The 16429-nt window shown below is 52.6% G+C and overlaps 1 protein-coding gene across 1 annotated transcript in view; it reads left to right on the forward strand.

Moving 5' to 3' along the window:
- The window catches only part of LOC135262811 (ubiquitin carboxyl-terminal hydrolase 32-like), a 36298-nt gene extending 20362 nt beyond the window's left edge, over nt 1–15936 (forward strand). Inside the window, exons 12-34 of the mRNA XM_064350083.1 lie at nt 70–172; nt 645–828; nt 1328–1500; nt 2065–2199; nt 2603–2720; nt 3347–3501; nt 4073–4154; nt 4281–4355; nt 4497–4635; nt 5241–5346; nt 5442–5615; nt 6190–6364; nt 6657–6808; nt 6931–7042; nt 7912–8120; nt 8436–8620; nt 9883–9969; nt 10073–10193; nt 11046–11237; nt 11344–11599; nt 12058–12443; nt 12558–12650; nt 12778–15936. Of these exons, the coding sequence (XP_064206153.1) occupies nt 70–172; nt 645–828; nt 1328–1500; nt 2065–2199; nt 2603–2720; nt 3347–3501; nt 4073–4154; nt 4281–4355; nt 4497–4635; nt 5241–5346; nt 5442–5615; nt 6190–6364; nt 6657–6808; nt 6931–7042; nt 7912–8120; nt 8436–8620; nt 9883–9969; nt 10073–10193; nt 11046–11237; nt 11344–11599; nt 12058–12443; nt 12558–12650; nt 12778–12951 (3586 nt within the window). The 3' untranslated portion in view covers nt 12952–15936. The remainder of the gene's footprint in view (nt 1–69; nt 173–644; nt 829–1327; nt 1501–2064; nt 2200–2602; nt 2721–3346; nt 3502–4072; nt 4155–4280; nt 4356–4496; nt 4636–5240; nt 5347–5441; nt 5616–6189; nt 6365–6656; nt 6809–6930; nt 7043–7911; nt 8121–8435; nt 8621–9882; nt 9970–10072; nt 10194–11045; nt 11238–11343; nt 11600–12057; nt 12444–12557; nt 12651–12777) is intronic.
- The last annotated feature ends 493 nt before the right edge of the window (nt 15937–16429 follow it).

The following is a 16429-nucleotide window of genomic DNA, read 5'->3' on the forward strand; positions in this document are numbered from 1 at the left end:
GTAGATGTTGAGTGAAAGGGGAGGTGGGCGGGGCCAACGGGGCTGACGTCGTGTGCCTGTGCTGTGCAGGGGCTGGCTGGAGAGGGAGGCGCGGTACGGGCTCCAGCCGGGGCACCACTGGTTCCTCATCTCCATGCAGTGGTGGCAGCAGTGGATGGACTACGTGAAATACGTGAGTGCGGTCAGCCCCGCACTGAGGGGTCACAAACCAGCCCTGTCCAGGGCTGTAGGCTTCACCTCTAGCCCTAGTGCTGAACTCCAGTTCTAGTGCTGGACTCTGTGCATCTTTTGTAGATTTTTTTGACTGAATACACATGTCTAAACCAGTGATACTCAGTCCTGGTCTTGGGAGAGCCACAGAGCTTTCTAATTTATGTTTTTGCTTAAAGATCAGAAACCGATTGAGACTCAGGAAGGCAGTTGACCTGAATTAACTGTGTGGTCAACTGCTTTATATTATCAATTTCTGATGAATTGCGTTGCCTCAGAAGGCGAGGGACGCACGCCCCCCCCCGCCACAAACCGCGCCTGCGGCCTGCTTCACACTGCCCGTGCCCCCTCCCACACGGCCCGTAAGGCCGAGGAGCACGCGGAGGCGTCTCCTCACTTCCGAGAGCTGGAACCCCCGTTTGTGTCGTTTCCAGGACAACCGGCTGATCGTGGTGGAGCAGCCCTCGGTGGTGGGCGCGGGGAAGGGCTCGCTGTCGGGGCCCTCCGGGGAGCAGGCCTCGGACGCGGGCGGCATGGCCGGCTCCCACAGCTCCTCCGAGGAGAAGTTCTCCGACAACGTCTCCAGCGCGTCGGAGGCGTCCGAGACCGCCGGAGGAAGTAAGCGCCGGAACGCCGCGCGGGGCTTCCCTTCGCCTCGGAAACGACGCTGCGCTCCGAGGGGATCTGGGCTTTTGTTTCTTTCTTTTTTGTTCCAGTACTTTCCTCATCCAAATGTATCGGTTTTGTTTTTTTTTCTTCCAATTTGGAATGCCAGCTGTGTTCCTATTTCTGGCTGAACGCTCCAGCTTCCTCTGTCAGAGGACACTCATTTTCACACGCTCTCTTTCTCTCTTTCTCCTCTCTCCCTGCCCTTCTCCATTCCCCATGTCTCTCACTCTCTGTCTCTCCCTTTCCCTCACTCTCTCTCTTTCTCCTCTCCCCTCCCTTCTCCTCCCCCCCTCTCTCTCTCTGTCCCTCCCTTCCCTCTTTCTCTCTCTCCTCCCCTCTCTCCCTCCCCATTTCTCTCTCTCTCCCTTCCCTCTTCTCTCCTTCCCCCCTCTCTCTCACCCCCCCTCCCCCCCCTCTCTCTCGCCCCCCCTCTCTCCCCCCCCCCCAGGTCTCATCCCCTCCAGCTCAGGCACAGACATCTGCTTCGCTCGGCAGCACGCCGCCTCAGACAACAACAACCAGTGCTTCCTGGGAGCCAACGGCAACCTGCCCCCCCACCTGGCGGCCCAGAGGCCGGGCGCCATCGACAACCAGCCCCTGGTCGCCCCGGAGCCCCTGAAGGTGGGTGCCGTCCGCGCCGCTGTCTGCTCCCCGCCCCCCCTCAGGGGCTACTGGCTGCTGCTGGTGTCCGTCACGCTCGGCTCACACGTAACGCGTTATAAAGACAATAAGGGAGTGGAAGAGATTCGTTCAATTCGATTCAATGATTCGTTCGTTTAGCGGAACCTTTTCCCGTTTTTAATCGTGAGTGTGTCCATATAAAATACCTTTACTGGGCCTGCAGCAGCATACACAGTGTATGTGTGAGGAGAATTGGAGCCCCACATTCTCTCTATCTCACACAACATACATACACAGGCATACACATACACACACACACACTCACAAACACACACATACACACACACACACACACACACATTCTCTCTCTCACAGATAGGGTTTGACTCAGTTCAGTGTGCTTTACCACTCCTCACTCCCATAGCTGCTAAAGCTCAGCTGAAGGCGGTGAGTCTTACAGGAGGCTGCAGATCAGGCCTAAAAGGGAACTTCCCTGCAGATGCCGTGTTCCCCCTGCGCTGTGCACTGCGCAGCACAGGCACAGTAACCTGTGTTCTCCCCCAGGCCCCCACGCTGACCCTGGAGGGCGGGCGTCTGAAGCGATCCCTGACGGCGGGCCGGGACTTTGAGACAGTCCCCGAGCCGGTGTGGAGGGCGCTGTACCACTGGTACGGTGCCAACCTGAGCCTGCCCCGCCCGGTACGTACCCTGCAGCGCCAGCTCCGTGTGCGGGGCTGACCCTGAGCTGGGAGCTTTGGGCCTGTTCTGTGGTGTACTGAGTCCTGCTGACTGGACCTGTTCTCTCTCTGTCTGTCTCTCACTCACTCTCTCTCTCGCTCTCCCTCTCTCACTCTGTCTCTGTCTTTCTCTCTCCCTCTCTCTCTCTCTCTCTCTCTCTCTCTCTATCTCTCTCTCACTCACTCCCTCCCTCCCTCATTCTCTTTCTCACTCTCCCCCTCTCTCTCTCTCTCTCCCTCTCTCCCTCCCTCGCTCTCTTTCTCACTCTCCCTCTCTCTCTCCCTCTCTCTCACTCTCTCCCTCCCTCTCTCCCTCCCTCTCCCTCTCCCTCTCTCTCTCTCTCTCTCTGCATCCTTGTCTCCAGGTGATCCGGGACCAGAAGTCGGACGTGGCTGAGCTGGAGCTCTTCCCCCGACACCTGCTCTTCCTGCGGCAGCAGCCCGCCTCCCGCACCCCCCAGTCCAACATCTGGGTCAACATGGGTACGATCTGTCTGTCTGTCTGTCTGTCTGTTTCTGTGTGCGTGTCTGTATGTGTGTATGCGTGCGTGTGTGTGTGTGTATGCGCGTGTGTGTGGGTATATGCATGTGTGCGTGTGTGTGCGCATGTGTGTGTGTGTGTGTGCATGTGTGTGTGCGCGCATGTGTGTGAGTGTGAGTGGTTGTGTGTGTGTGTGTGTGTGTGTGTGAGTGTGTGTGTGTGCGTGTGTGTGTGTGTGTGTGTGTGTGTGTGTGTGTGTGTGTGTGAGTGGTTGTGTGTGTGTGTGTGTGTGTGAGTGAGTGGTTGTGTGTGAGTGTGTGTGAGTGTGAGTGTGAGTGGTTGTGTGTGAGTGTGTGAGTGTGAGTGGTTGTGTGTGAGTGTGAGTGTGTGTGTGTGTGTGAGTGTGTGTGTGTGTGTGTGTCTGTGTGTGTGAGTGTGTGTGTGAGTGTGAGTGGTTGTGTGTGAGTGTGTGTGAGTGTGAGTGTGAGTGGTTGTGTGTGAGTGTGTAAGTGTGTGAGTGTGAGTGGTTGTGTGTGAGTGTGTGTGTGTGTGTGTGTGTGTGTGAGTGTGTGTGTGTGCATGTGTGTCAGAGCGCTGTGAAACCCGTAGTTGCCGGCTCTCCCTGCAGGTAACGTGCCGTCTCCCAGTGCCCCTCTGAAGCGGGTGCTGGCCTACACGGGCTGCTTCAGCAGGATGGACACCATCAAGGACATCCACGACTACCTGTCCCAGCGGCTGCGCATCAAGGACGAGGACATGCGCCTGTGGCTCTACAACAGTGAGGTGGGGCCCAAAAACACCGCAACGTACTGCACGCATCATACAGGAGGGGCCTACAACCTAGGATCTTTCAAACTGTACACAATACAGGGGGCCTACAAACACAGCCACACACTGCACTCATCATACAGGAGGGGCCTACAAGCTAGGATCTTTCAAACTGTACACAATACAAGGGGCCTAGAAACATCGCCGTATGAAACTGTACACACTGTAAGGGGCCTGCAAACACAGCCGTATGAAACTGTACACACTATAACGGGCCTGCAAACACAGCCGTATAAAACTGTACATACTATAAGGGGCCTGCAAACACAGCCATATAAAACTGTACACACTATAAGGGGCCTGCAAACACAGCCGTATAAAACTGTACACACTATAAGGGGCCTGTAAACACAGCTGTGTGAAACTGTACACACGATGAAGGCCTTGCCGCACACGTACCACACAGTGGATATGCTTATTCTTTCCTTGTGTTTACCAGGAACAGGAGTGTAAATTCCACCTGGCTTTCTCTGTAAGATGGCCATAAATGTTTATGGAATATGTAAGATTATTTCCTTATTTCCAGAATTACCTCACACTGCTGGATGACGAAGATCACAGATTGGAAGATTTGAAGATACCAGATGAACAGCACATGGTCATCGAAGGTAATCATAAAATCCAAAATCGCTTCATTTGAACGACTTCTAAAAAGGTTTGCGTTTCATTCCGCATTTGATATTTGTGCGCAGCTAATAAATAAATTTGGTTATTATCTCTGTTCTTTGCTTTAGTCCGAAACAAGGACATGAGCTGGCCTGAGGAAATGTCCTTCATCGCCAACAGCAGCAAGATGGACCGACACAAAGGTACTTCCATTGCTGGGTTTGCAGCATTAACATGAAAAAGACCTACATTTTTGCACATTGCATCGGGTCTTGCGTGAGGCGTATTATTCAATTTGACTCGCCACCCCCCCACCCCCACCCCCACCTTCTTGTCTGTTGCAGTTCCGACTGAAAAGGGGGCCACGGGGCTGAGTAATCTGGGGAACACCTGCTTCATGAACTCCAGCATCCAGTGCGTGAGCAACACCAAGCCTCTGACGGAGTACTTCACCTCAGGGAGGCACCTGTACGAGCTCAACAGGTGCGTGGACGTCAGCCCGTCGCCCCCGGCGCGCCTGCGCTCTACAGAACCTGTAGCGCTAGTCGTACCACGCGTGTCGCCTGTCGCTGCTCCCATGTTTTTTGCACCCGCTTGTAAGGGCTTTTGCTGTGTTTTTGAATCTGCGTTTCACGTGCTCTTACCTCCTGAGCGACATGGCTCGGGAGGTAAGAGCGGTCGTCTGCCGGTCGGAGGGTTGCCGGTTCGAGCCCCACCCTGGGCGTGTCGAAGTGTCTCTGAGCAGGACACCTAACCCCCTAAATGCTCTGGTGAATCAGAGGCATCAATTGTAAAGCGCTTTGGATAAAAGCGCTATATAAATGCAGTCCATTTACCGTTTACCATCACGTGCACTCGCGTTGAGTTTGCGTGGACTGCGTGGTGTGTGGATTTGCCTGGACGTACGTGCTCGCCCTTGAGTCTTCATGACGCGCACCGCAAACCGTTCGTTTTGCTTTTCTTCGACGGGGAGCGGCGTTCACGCAGACTGTCTCAGACCCAGTCGTGAGATGGGGCTGTAATGTGCAGAATGCCAGGCTCGACACAAATGAGGGGCTGTAAGGTGGTGCTCGTTTCCCCCCCCGCAGAATCAACCCCATGGGGATGCGCGGTCACATGGCCAAGTGCTACGGGGACCTGGTCCAGGAGCTGTGGAGCGGGACGCAGAAGAACGTGGCGCCTCTGAAGCTCAGGGTGGGTCATCTGCACGTGCTCAGTACTCGCCAGACCCTGCTTTCGGCTGCCCTGTCCTCTTAACGACTTCACCCTTTCCTCTCTTCCTTTTTCAGTGGACGATAGCCAAGTACGCCCCGCGGTTCAACGGCTTCCAGCAGCAGGACTCCCAGGAGCTGCTGGCGTTCCTGCTGGACGGCCTCCACGAGGACCTCAACCGTGTCCACGAGAAGCCCTACGTGGAGCTGAAGGACAGCGACGGGCGGCCGGACAGGGAGGTGGCCTCTGAGGTCAGAGTTCACACGGTGCTGGAGAAGTGCAATGTCACTCCGCTCTCTCCTTCATAGTCCTTTGGTTGACCAAGACTCTGAAGGGGAGATTGTACTCTAACGTACACAATTGGTATAATTCTTGAAAAACTTTAGGCTTTTCCTGGCACTTTTTAAAGAACACATTGGCTGGTGTTCAATATTTTTCCTTAACTGTCTAACAGGCAGTGTGGTGAGATTAGCAATAGCTTAAACGAACTCACCAAACTGAGTTTGTGACGTGTAACAATTGCATTTATTGTAAGTGAAGGTCAACAGGAAATGTTGATTGAATCCCAGCTACAGTTTGCCAAAGCACAGAATCATGAAATTAGAATGTATTCTAACATCCTTAATGTGGGTGAATATTTCTTTGCAATATTTATTATTGAAACTTCTTTCACTGGAATCTGCAGTGTTTAAAGGGTAATGCATCCTACCCCAGGCCTGATTTACTACATTCGAGCGGTAGTGGTGGAACGCGGTCTGTTGTGTTGAGTGCGCTTTGCCTCGTGGCTATTCGGGTCGCCACTGAGCGCTGCCCCCCCTCCGACAGGCCTGGGACAACCACCTGAGGAGGAACCGCTCCATCGTGGTGGACCTGTTCCACGGTCAGCTCCGGTCCCAGGTCAAGTGCAAGACCTGCGGTCACGTCAGCGCGCGCTTCGACCCCTTCAACTTCCTGTCCCTGCCCCTGCCCATGGACAGCTCCATGCACTTAGAGATCATCGGTGAGGCCCCTCATCCAGCGCTCTGTATATTGCATTAGTCCTTCCCCTAACTGCTCGAGGCTAAGGCCCCGTTTCACACAAGCAGCTTCACCCCTAAACGTTCCGGCAATTCAAAGAAATATCAGGGATATAATTTCATCTTTAAAAAAAAAAAAAATGAGGTCAAAAATGTATTCAGGTTAATGAATTAGATGAAGTTAATTCGGAAAAATAAGGGTGATATGCTGCTGGGAGGCACTTCGGACGGGGTGAGAGAAAAGGGGAAGGGTGATGAAGTGCGTTTGGTTCGCAGTGATCAAGCTGGACGGCTCCACGCCGGTGCGGTACGGCCTCCGGCTCAACATGGACGAGAAGTACACGGCGCTGAAGAGGCAGCTGAGCGAGCTCTGCGGCCTGAAGCCCGAGCAGATCCTGCTGGCCGAGGTGCACTCCTCCAACATCAAGGTGCGGGAGAGAGCCTAACCTCAAATCCGACTCCCTCACCCCAACCCCCTCCCCGGTTCCCGCGCTCGGGCTGCCGCGCGTCATGAGCCGCGAAAAAAACCGGCCCGCGCTTGTGTTTCTAGAACTTTCCGCTGGACAACCAGAAGGTGCGGCGGGCGGCGAGCGGGTTCCTGTGCGCGTTCGAGGTCCCTGTCCCGGGCACGCCTACGTCCGTCGTCTCCCCCGTGCGCGCCGGTGAGTGTGACTCATTCTGCAACTGGAGCATATGCCCTGCTGTCTGAGTGCGTGTCTCTCTCTGCCTGTCTCTGTGGGTTTGTGTTTGTGTGTGTGTCTCTCTGTCTGTCTCTGTGGGTTTGTGTTTCTGAGGGTGTGTGTGTGTGTGTGTGTCTCTCTGTCTGTCTCTGTGGGTTTGTGATTGTGAGGGTGCGTGTGTCCGTGCATGTGTGCGTGCGTGCGTGCGTGTGTGCCCGTTTGTGTGTGTGTTTGTGTGTGTCTGTATCTGTGTTTGTGTATGTGTGTGTGTCTGTTTCTGTGTGTGTGTGCGTGTGTGCGTGCGTGTGTGCGTGCGTGTGTGCGTGCGTGTGTGTGTGTGTGTGCGTCTCTGTGTGTGTTTGTGTGTGTTTGTATCTGTGTTTGTGTATGTGTTCCTGTTTCTGTGTGTGTCTGTGTGTGCGTGTGTGCGTGCGTGTGTGTGTGCGCATGTGTGTGCGCGTGTCTGTGTGTGTTTGTGTGTGTCTGTATCTCTGTTTGTGTATGTGTGTTTCTGTGTGTGTCTGTTGCTGTGTGTTTCTGTGTGTGTTTGTGTGTGTCTGTATCTGTGTTTGTGTATGTGTGTTCCTGTTTCTGTGTGTGTCTGTGTGTGTGTGTGTCTGTTTCTGTGTGTGTGTGTGCGTGTGTGCGTGCGTGTGTGCGTGCGTGTGTGTGTGCGCGTCTCTGTGTGTGTTTGTGTGTGTCTGTGTTTGTGTATGTGTGTTCCTGTGTGTGCCTGTGCGTGTGTCTGTGTGTCTATTTCTGTGTGTGTCTGTGTCTGTGTGTGCGCACGTTTACAGTAGTAAATGGAATAGTTCTGCATTTGAAAGGCTCTGACGTGTGTAATATTTTAGACGTTGCACCCCTGCTGAACGGGACGGCGGTCCCGGCCGCCAGCGGCGGCGGCTTGGCGAAGCCCAGCGTGCTGCCCAACGGCATGCCCAGCACCGTGGTGCCCTGCGGGACGGAGAGGGGCCTGGCCAACGGCATCCCCAACGGCCACGTGGTGCCCGTGCAGGACAGCCCCTTCACCGGGTACATCATCGCCATCCACCGGAAGATGGTGAGGCCCGCACCCCTTCAGGGGACCCCCCTCAGAAGCGCCCCGCCGAGCTGCTTAGCACAGAAACGGGCTCTTTGTACGGGCGCAGGTTCAGCGCAGAGTCGCTACACTTGTAGCTGTGTTAACCCTCAGCATTTACTTTTACCAGTTTGTGGTAGCAGTATTGAATTGGAGAGGCTAATCGGCGTGTGTGATCTGATTTAGACGATGTGAACGAGACCCGGTTAGCTTAGCGCGGCGGGGCGTGGTCAGGAGGCGTAAGGTGTTACCGCGGTAACCCGCGAGACGGTGACGCGCTGCGTTCGGGTTCCACAGATGCGCGCGGAGCTCTACTTCCTGTCGTCGCAGAAGAACCGGCCCAGTCTGTTCGGCATGCCGCTCATCGTGCCCTGCACGGTGCGCACCCGGGCCAGGGACCTGTACGACGCCGTGTGGATACAGGTGTCCCGCCTGGCCAGCCCCCTGCCCCCTCAGGAGGCCAGCAACCACGCCCAGGACTGGTGAGAGCGTCCCCTCCCCTTCCCCCACACCACCATGCACCGCATGACATAGCTCAGGAGGTAAGAGCGGTTGTCTGGCAGTCGGAGGGTTGCCGGTTCAAACCCCGCCCTGGGTATGTCGAAGTGTCATTGAGCAAGACACCTAACGCCTAACTGCTCTGGCGAATGAGAGGCATCAATTGTAAAGCGCTTTGGATAAAAGCGCTATATAAATGCAGCCCATTTACCATTTACCATGACCACGCTCAAATGCGTGCAATCCACACCAAGTATCAGAACTGGAGAGAAGTTCACTCTTCCTCCATCACCAATAAGTGGTCCTGTGAACGTGATTTATTCTCATCTATTGGAAGGTGTGTTGGCCTGTATGTTTCAGCACAAACGCCTGCTTAGGGGATTTTGTGGATAGTGGCTTCCACTCTGCGGAAGAGGATAGAGTATGTATGGGACCATTGGTGGAGCACATTTGGACAGTGGAGGATAGCTCCTTGTGCAGTTTGTGTAGTGCAGCTGTGTCATGTCTGATGTCAGTCGTGTCAGCTGGGTGCTGTGCTCCCCCCAATTATTTATTGCTTATTTTCTTACGTTTCATGTGAGGAAAAAAAAAAAGAATGATTGAAAACTATTCACAGAATTGCTCATTTTTGTGTGAATTGTCAGGTTCATTTACTACAATTATAACCAATATCTTACTTTATTGTTAACCGTCACTAGTTTTACCTGACAAATTATGCAGATTTGACCAGAAAATTTCCCAAGCGTACACAACCATGAGAGTCAGTGCCAGTTTCTTCAGTAATGCAGTAATGCAACAAGTAGCAACAATTTACGGCTAACTGATGCCTTTACTGTTATGTTTAACTAATTGTGCATAATATTTTCTATTAGTATTTTAAACATCATAGTGATTAATTGCTTCATCGTTTTCATTTCATCATTGCTGCCACATATTTACGTATGTTATATAAATAAGGCATTGGCATTACCTAGTTTCCATGGAAGCAGTTTCATGTGGGGCGACATAGCTCAGGAGGTAAGAGCGCTTGTCTGGCAGTCGGAGGGTTGCCAGTTCGATCCCCCGCCCGGGGCATGTCGAAGTGTCCCTGAGCAAGACACCTAACCCCTAATTGCTCTGGTGAATTTGAAGCATCAATTGTAAAGCGCTTTGGATAAAAGCGCTATATAAATGCAGTCCATTTACCATGTTCAGTAAAGTCAGTGTGCTGAGTGTGCTTTCCTCCTATGGGCTCCCGCTCTTCCAGTGACGACAGCCTGGGCTACCAGTACCCCTTCACCCTGCGCGTGGTGCAGAAGGACGGGAACTCCTGCGCCTGGTGCCCGTGGTACAGGTGAGGTTTCCGTGGAAACGCGCCCCTCGGCGGGTACCTCCCCCCCGCGGACCCCCGGTCGAATCGGGCGTGACCGTGACCGCGCTTTCTCCGCGCTCCGCAGGTTCTGCCGCGGCTGCACGGTCCACTGCAACGAGGACCAGGCTGCCGTGTGGAACGCCTACATCGCCGTGGACTGGGACCCCACCGCCCTGCACCTGCGCTACCAGACCTCCCAGGAGAGGGTGAGAGAGAGACACACGCCTCTGCCACCGCTAATGAGCTTTTTTACAGAGCCCTGGAATACCTTAAACCAGTGGTGTCAAACTCGTTGCCATGGAGGGCCGTGTGTATGCAGGTTTTCATTCCAACCAATTAATGCTGCCTTAATTGAGTCCAATTACTCATTCAGCCATATGCGTTTAACTGCATTGAAGCACAGAATATAAGAAAATTTTTATTTAGACAATGCGGGTCACCATAGACGTCGGGTCACCATTGTGCACAAACCTGCATCCCTAATTCAGCAAATAATTTAACTAATTATATAATCAAGATCTGAGGCTGGAATGAAAACCTGCATACACACGGCCCTCCATGGCAACGAGTTTGACACCACTGCCTTAAACTCTCCTGTTAAATGGGCTTGGACTGCATTCCTCCTCGTGAATTACGGCTATCCTGATTTCTGACCAACGTCTTTTCCAGTTCTGCTTTTCACACCATAGGACATATTACACTTTGGGTGTTTTAAATGGAGGTTTTACCCGTTGCTAACACAGTAACGACAACTTTGTAGTTTTACTCACTTCACTTGTTGGCACAAAACAAGAACTCATTTACACCTTGGTCATCGCGACTCCGGTTCAGCCAAGACGTGCTAGTGCACGTGCGCAGATGCGTTTAACAGGAAGTGCTGTACCGGAAACAGAACGAAGCGACCGTAAATCTGAACTCAACACCCATTACATTACATTACATTACATTACAGGCATTTGGCAGATGCTCTTATCCAGAGCGACGTACAACAAGTGCATACCCGTGACGTGTGCTCGTTGGGTTTTCACCTCTCTCCCTCTCCCTCTCTCGTCCCGCAGACGGTGGAGGAGCACGCCAGCGTGGAGCAGAGCCGCCGGGCGCAGGCCGAGCCCATCAGCCTGGACAGCTGCCTGCGGGCCTTCACCAGCGAGGAGGAGCTGGGCGAGGACGAGAAGTACTACTGCTCCAAGTGCAAGACCCACCGCCTGGCCACCAAGAAGCTGGACCTGTGGAGGCTGCCCCCCGTCCTGGTGAGAGCGCCGCCCCCCGCCCCCACACCGCCCCACGCAGCCCAGCCAAACGGCTGGTAAGTGAGCGAGTAGCAGCACCTGGTAACCCGCTCGCCCTGTCTTGCAGATAGTCCACTTGAAGCGGTTCCAGTTCGTCAATGGGCGCTGGATCAAGTCTCAGAAGATAGTGAAGTTCCCCAGGGAGAAGTTCGACCCCAGCGCCTTCCTGGCGCCGAGAGAGGAGGCGGACGGCCAACAGGGGCCGGAGGAGTGCCCGGGGGAGGAGCCTCAGGAGGCGGGGCCAACGCCGAAGGCCAGTGAGGACGAGGCGGGGAGCGTACCTTCCGTCGCTGCCCCGGCCGGTCCTCCCAACAGCACCAAAGGTCTGTACTCCTTACTGCACCCGTCTGTACTGCGGAAGGGGGAGTTTTCATGGGTCCTAGTCATGGGTGGAGCTGCCCGTCAGTCACTGACTTACTGGAACGAATCAACTGCTTGCTCTGCACAGCAAAGCGTTGAGATTGGTTCAGATCAGTGGGTCACTGAGAAGACTGGTAACTCCTCCCATTCTGGGGTTCGTGAAGCCTCGCTCTCCAATCGCTGCCAGTGTGTGTGGATGTGGGTCCGAACCAGGGAAGCTCATGAGTGTGTGTGTGTGTGTGTGAGTGTGTTGTTGGGTGGTGTGGTGTGTGTGTGGTGTGTTGCTGTGTGTGTGTGTGTTTGTGTGTGGTTTTTCGTGTGTGTGGTGTGCGTGTCCTGCTGCGGTGTCGGATGTGTAGCGCCGTGTGTGCGCGTTGTGTGTAGCTGTGTGCTCGTGCTGTGTGTGGTTTCCTGTCTGCAGCTTCTCCTGCGGCGGGCCGGAAGTCCAGCGCCCCGGTGGGTGGGGACTGCGGCTCCTCCCACTGCCCCAGGAGCGGGGGCCGGAGGGCGGGGCGACTGCGCCTGCCCCAGCTGGGCAGCAGGCACCGCCTCTCCGACAGCAAGGAGAGCCTGGACGGCGGGCGGGAGAGCTCTACGGAGCGCGAGCAGGAGCAGGAGCAGGGCGCGGCCGAGGGGGAGGCCCCCCCGGGGAGGGACGCCGACGCCACCGCCGCAGCGACGGAAGGGCTCTGCCAGGAGAACGGACAGAGCGACGGACACGCGGAGGACGGCACGGACCTGGAGCCCGCCCAGCGCCATGGAGACGACGTCTGCCTGGACCCCATATACAACCTATATGCAATCTCAGTGCGTGCCGGAGTGCATTTTTACTTCTCGGTTTGCATTTATTTGTGTTTATGAAGCTGAATTGTACATGCTTGCCCTTCATAATGTACGGTCATGTGTCTCGTGCTCCCGCAGTGTCACTCTGGAATTCTGGGAGGAGGCCACTATGTGACGTATGCCAAAAACCCCAATGAGAAGTGGTACTGCTACAACGACAGCAGCTGCAAGGTGAGGCCCTGGATCGTGTCTTAAGCAGAATCGGCACTAAGTCACCCGCGGCTAATATTTGTAGCTTTGCTGTCCATCACAACTGAGTTGCTTCCTGTCTTTTTTTTTTGAATGATTCCTCCCTCAGGAACTGCGCTCCGACGAGATAGACGCGGACTCGGCCTACATCCTGTTCTACGAGCAGCAGGGCGTGGACTGCTCCCGCTTCCTGCCCCGGACGGACGGGAAGAAGATGGCGGACACCAGCAGCATGGACGAGGACTTTGAGTCGGACTACAAGAAGTACTGCGTCCTCCAGTGACGACGCGCTCCTCCGCCAGCGGTCCCTCCCCCACGGTCCATGCGGAGCCGCAGCCCCGTGGCGGGGGGGTGGGTGGGGGGGGGGAGGGGCTTCACTTCTGTACCCGAAGCACAACGCGCGCCCTTCTTATCTGTCGCTAGTTATCACATAAGGAACCTCGTCCCGGAAGGGTAGCTTCTCCCTGCGGCGGTACTTCTGTCCAGCTCTGCCCGTGACCTGTAATTTCAAACAAAAACGTGAGAGAGAGAGAGAGAGAGAGAGAGAGAGGGTTTGGGTTTACGTGTCGCTAGTTGCCAAGTGAAGTGTTACCCTCCCTGACCCCTAACATGCTTGTTATTATTATTGATGTCAGATGTGTTTCCGCAGCACCGGTCTCAATATGCAACATGACGTGCGCACGCGTTGTACACTTTAGAGGCGTGTTTCTGTGCGTGTGCTCAGGTGGCGCTGGTCATCATTTGCATGTCTGGCGGGCGGATTGCCGCACCTGCGTGAGCTCAATGAGGACAGATCTTCTTACAGGTCCAGCACGGTGTGCCACGGTAGCTGTTGTCACCACTTTAGTGTAGAAACGTGTAAGCGTGTGGAACACTGTGGTTGAAACTGTAAGAGCTATTAAGACGCTGTCGGCAGAAAACCTCATACGCTACCTCAGTATTGTTTTATTTTCTTGTTTGTTTTTGTGTGTGTGCAGTGTACTGGCTTACTGTCGTAACAGTGACAGGGTTGGGACACGGACAGTGCCCGAAACCCTCGCAGTACACTAGAGAGAGGCCGACGGACACGTCCTTCCTGAATCCTGTACTCGCACTTGCAAAAACGAAAATGAGTGCATTTCAAATTCATGGAATGACATAGCCCACGTCAGAACCAAGGGGAACTGTGGGAGCTGTAGTTTGCACTTTGTAACTGCCAAAAGCAGAGGTCTGTGTGTCAAGCTGCCCCGTGTAAGTAGCGTTTTTGGCATTGGAGTGGATTTTGTGCACTTTTTAAAAACAAAAAACTCGCGAACGCGAGTTGAAATGTTTTGATTTATATATGGGTTGGGTGCCATGCAACACGCATTAAGTCTCAGTACGCTCATTTTTTTAGTGGTTTGCTTTTTATATGACCCATCGCATTGGTTTTTAATTTGCTTCTGCAGGGCAGGTTCCGTGCATCCTCTCCTCCGTGCCATTTTGAGCCGTTCTCAGACGTTCAGCAGCACCTGTGTTTTGGTCAAAGCGTCGCTCGCCGCGCTTTCTTACAAAGTGCGCAGTCTTCCTTTCAAACAAAATCGCACAGGATTATTCTCATTCTGTCCACTTCCCCGCGATTCCGTGTGATCCGTTCAGAGCAGTTCGCTTGTTTGCGTTCAGTCCGGCCTACCGATGCGTTTCTTCCCGTTTCTTCTGAGTTTGAAAAGCTTGTTTTTGTCATCGATTCGCACGCCGAGAGTCTGCCGTGTGCTTGGGAGAAGACCCTCGGCATGGCATTTTATGATTTGTGTCATAAGAGACTGTAAGTAGCTGTGTAGACTAAATTTAAACGTGTACATTTGGGCAGTTCTTTCAATTTTTGTGCAGATGTTACTTGTTGGGTATATTATCTGGCTTCCTGTAGCACTGAATTGAGAGCTTTCATTAGCAGAAGCATTCGAATCGCCGCTGTGATCGGACACGTTTTCTTGCACGTTCTGATCTGATTCATGCCTGCCGGTGAGTTGCCACCAACCGTTAACATCTAACTGGAACCATCACAGCTAAGCTGGAACCTGATTGGCTTTTGAGGGACTTCAGTTGAATGTAGGTTGAAAGATGCTTGTGTGGTGAGGTTCTGGGAGCACGCTCACTCTTGGCCAGCGCTGTGACGCATTGTAAAATCGGCCACAGGCTCAGAATAGCTGTCGCCCATGGCTTTGTGGCCTACTGTTCAAGTAGCAGACAGTCCTCCTGGCTGTCTTGTCTCCTCACCCTTCATCACAACAGCGATGTGAAAATCTCATAGATGTTAGCGAGCGCTGTCGGTGGAATGGATTTAACTGTGTTGTTGTAACTTATTTATACGTGTAAACTCTCCTTTTAATTCAGTTCATTTAACTGAAAAAACTGAGCTGTCGAATACTAAAACCACTCTGTGAGAAATAATAATTGTATAATGATGGTAGATGATATGTGGGTGAAATGATGAGACTGAACGAGGACAGGTGTAGTAGAATGCAACTGCTTTTCATTTCTCTTTTTAGAACTGCGCTGGCTTTGAATGTGGGAGCTAGGCTAGGAAGGGTCCCTACTTTGATGGCATTTGTTCACACAGCAGATGCCTCCATCTTACAGCCAGATCAACTTGCAGCCTGTAACTCGTGTTTTATGAAAATACACTTTTCCTCTGTGTAGAGCTGTGGCATTTCAGGTTCTGTATGTACTGCGCTCATCGGTGTAATGGCACTGTCCCCCAGCGTCAACACAGCAGCGAGTTTGGCCATGATTCTCCTTCTCTAACCCACCTAGCCCACTGTAGTCTGAAACCTGTACATGTGCAAAATCAGCATAGATACGGCTCGTTCTCTTAAAACGCTCATTTTAAAGCTTTTAAAAATATTTTTTATTTTATTTTAATTTTTGCCTGCTAATACAGAGGTCATTTGTCCGATAAGGAGCTAGGTCCACAGTGGAAGAAGTGCGGTGTACTACTGAATCGTCTTGTCCTTTTGTCATTAGCTGTAATCTATTTGTTAAATTAATTCCGACGGACTGACGGATGTGTATTCATTTAATGAAATTTATTTTGTAAAGTATTGTGTAAAGAATTTAAAAAGAAAAATACATTGCACTGACATTGATTCTGGAAAGATAAAGCCCATGTACATATGTGTGTTTTGGAAAAAAAGATGTGTAGGAATTTGAGATGTATAAAATGTACCTGAATGTAGTTGTGTATGGAGTGAATCTTGTTTATCTGTAACTATTGTACGAACAACCAATTAAATACTGTGGATGAACGCTGTGATTTTTCCATCCCGGTGCCATTTCTGAAGGGAGATTTGATGATGTTTATGGCATATTGGGAGATCACAGGAGAGTAAGAGCAGGCTCATGTACTGTGTGTGCTGTGCTTGCTATGCTAGTGCTTCGTTCATTCATGTCTATGAAATACTCTGGGTTTATACATACTGAAACCATTCATTGAATTAGCCTGAGCTGGCCATTACAGAAATTACGCAAATTTCATAAGTTACACAACACATTAGACTGATACAGCACTCAGTTATTCATATTCAATTATGCAATGATTCATATTCGTTTGCTCCAGTAGAGATACTGTAAGTGGAGTTGCGTATGGAGGCAATCTCGTTCATCTGTAAAGTTAATGTGCCACCTAATAATAGCTCAGGAGGTAAGACCGATTGTCTGGCAGTCGGAGGGTTGCCGGTTCAAACCCCGCCCTGGGCATGTCGAAGTGTCCTTGAGCAGACCTACCCTATGCTCTGCGAATGAGG

The sequence above is a fragment of the Anguilla rostrata genome, chromosome 9 (genome assembly GCF_018555375.3).
Source record: "Anguilla rostrata isolate EN2019 chromosome 9, ASM1855537v3, whole genome shotgun sequence".
Taxonomy (NCBI): domain Eukaryota; kingdom Metazoa; phylum Chordata; class Actinopteri; order Anguilliformes; family Anguillidae; genus Anguilla; species Anguilla rostrata.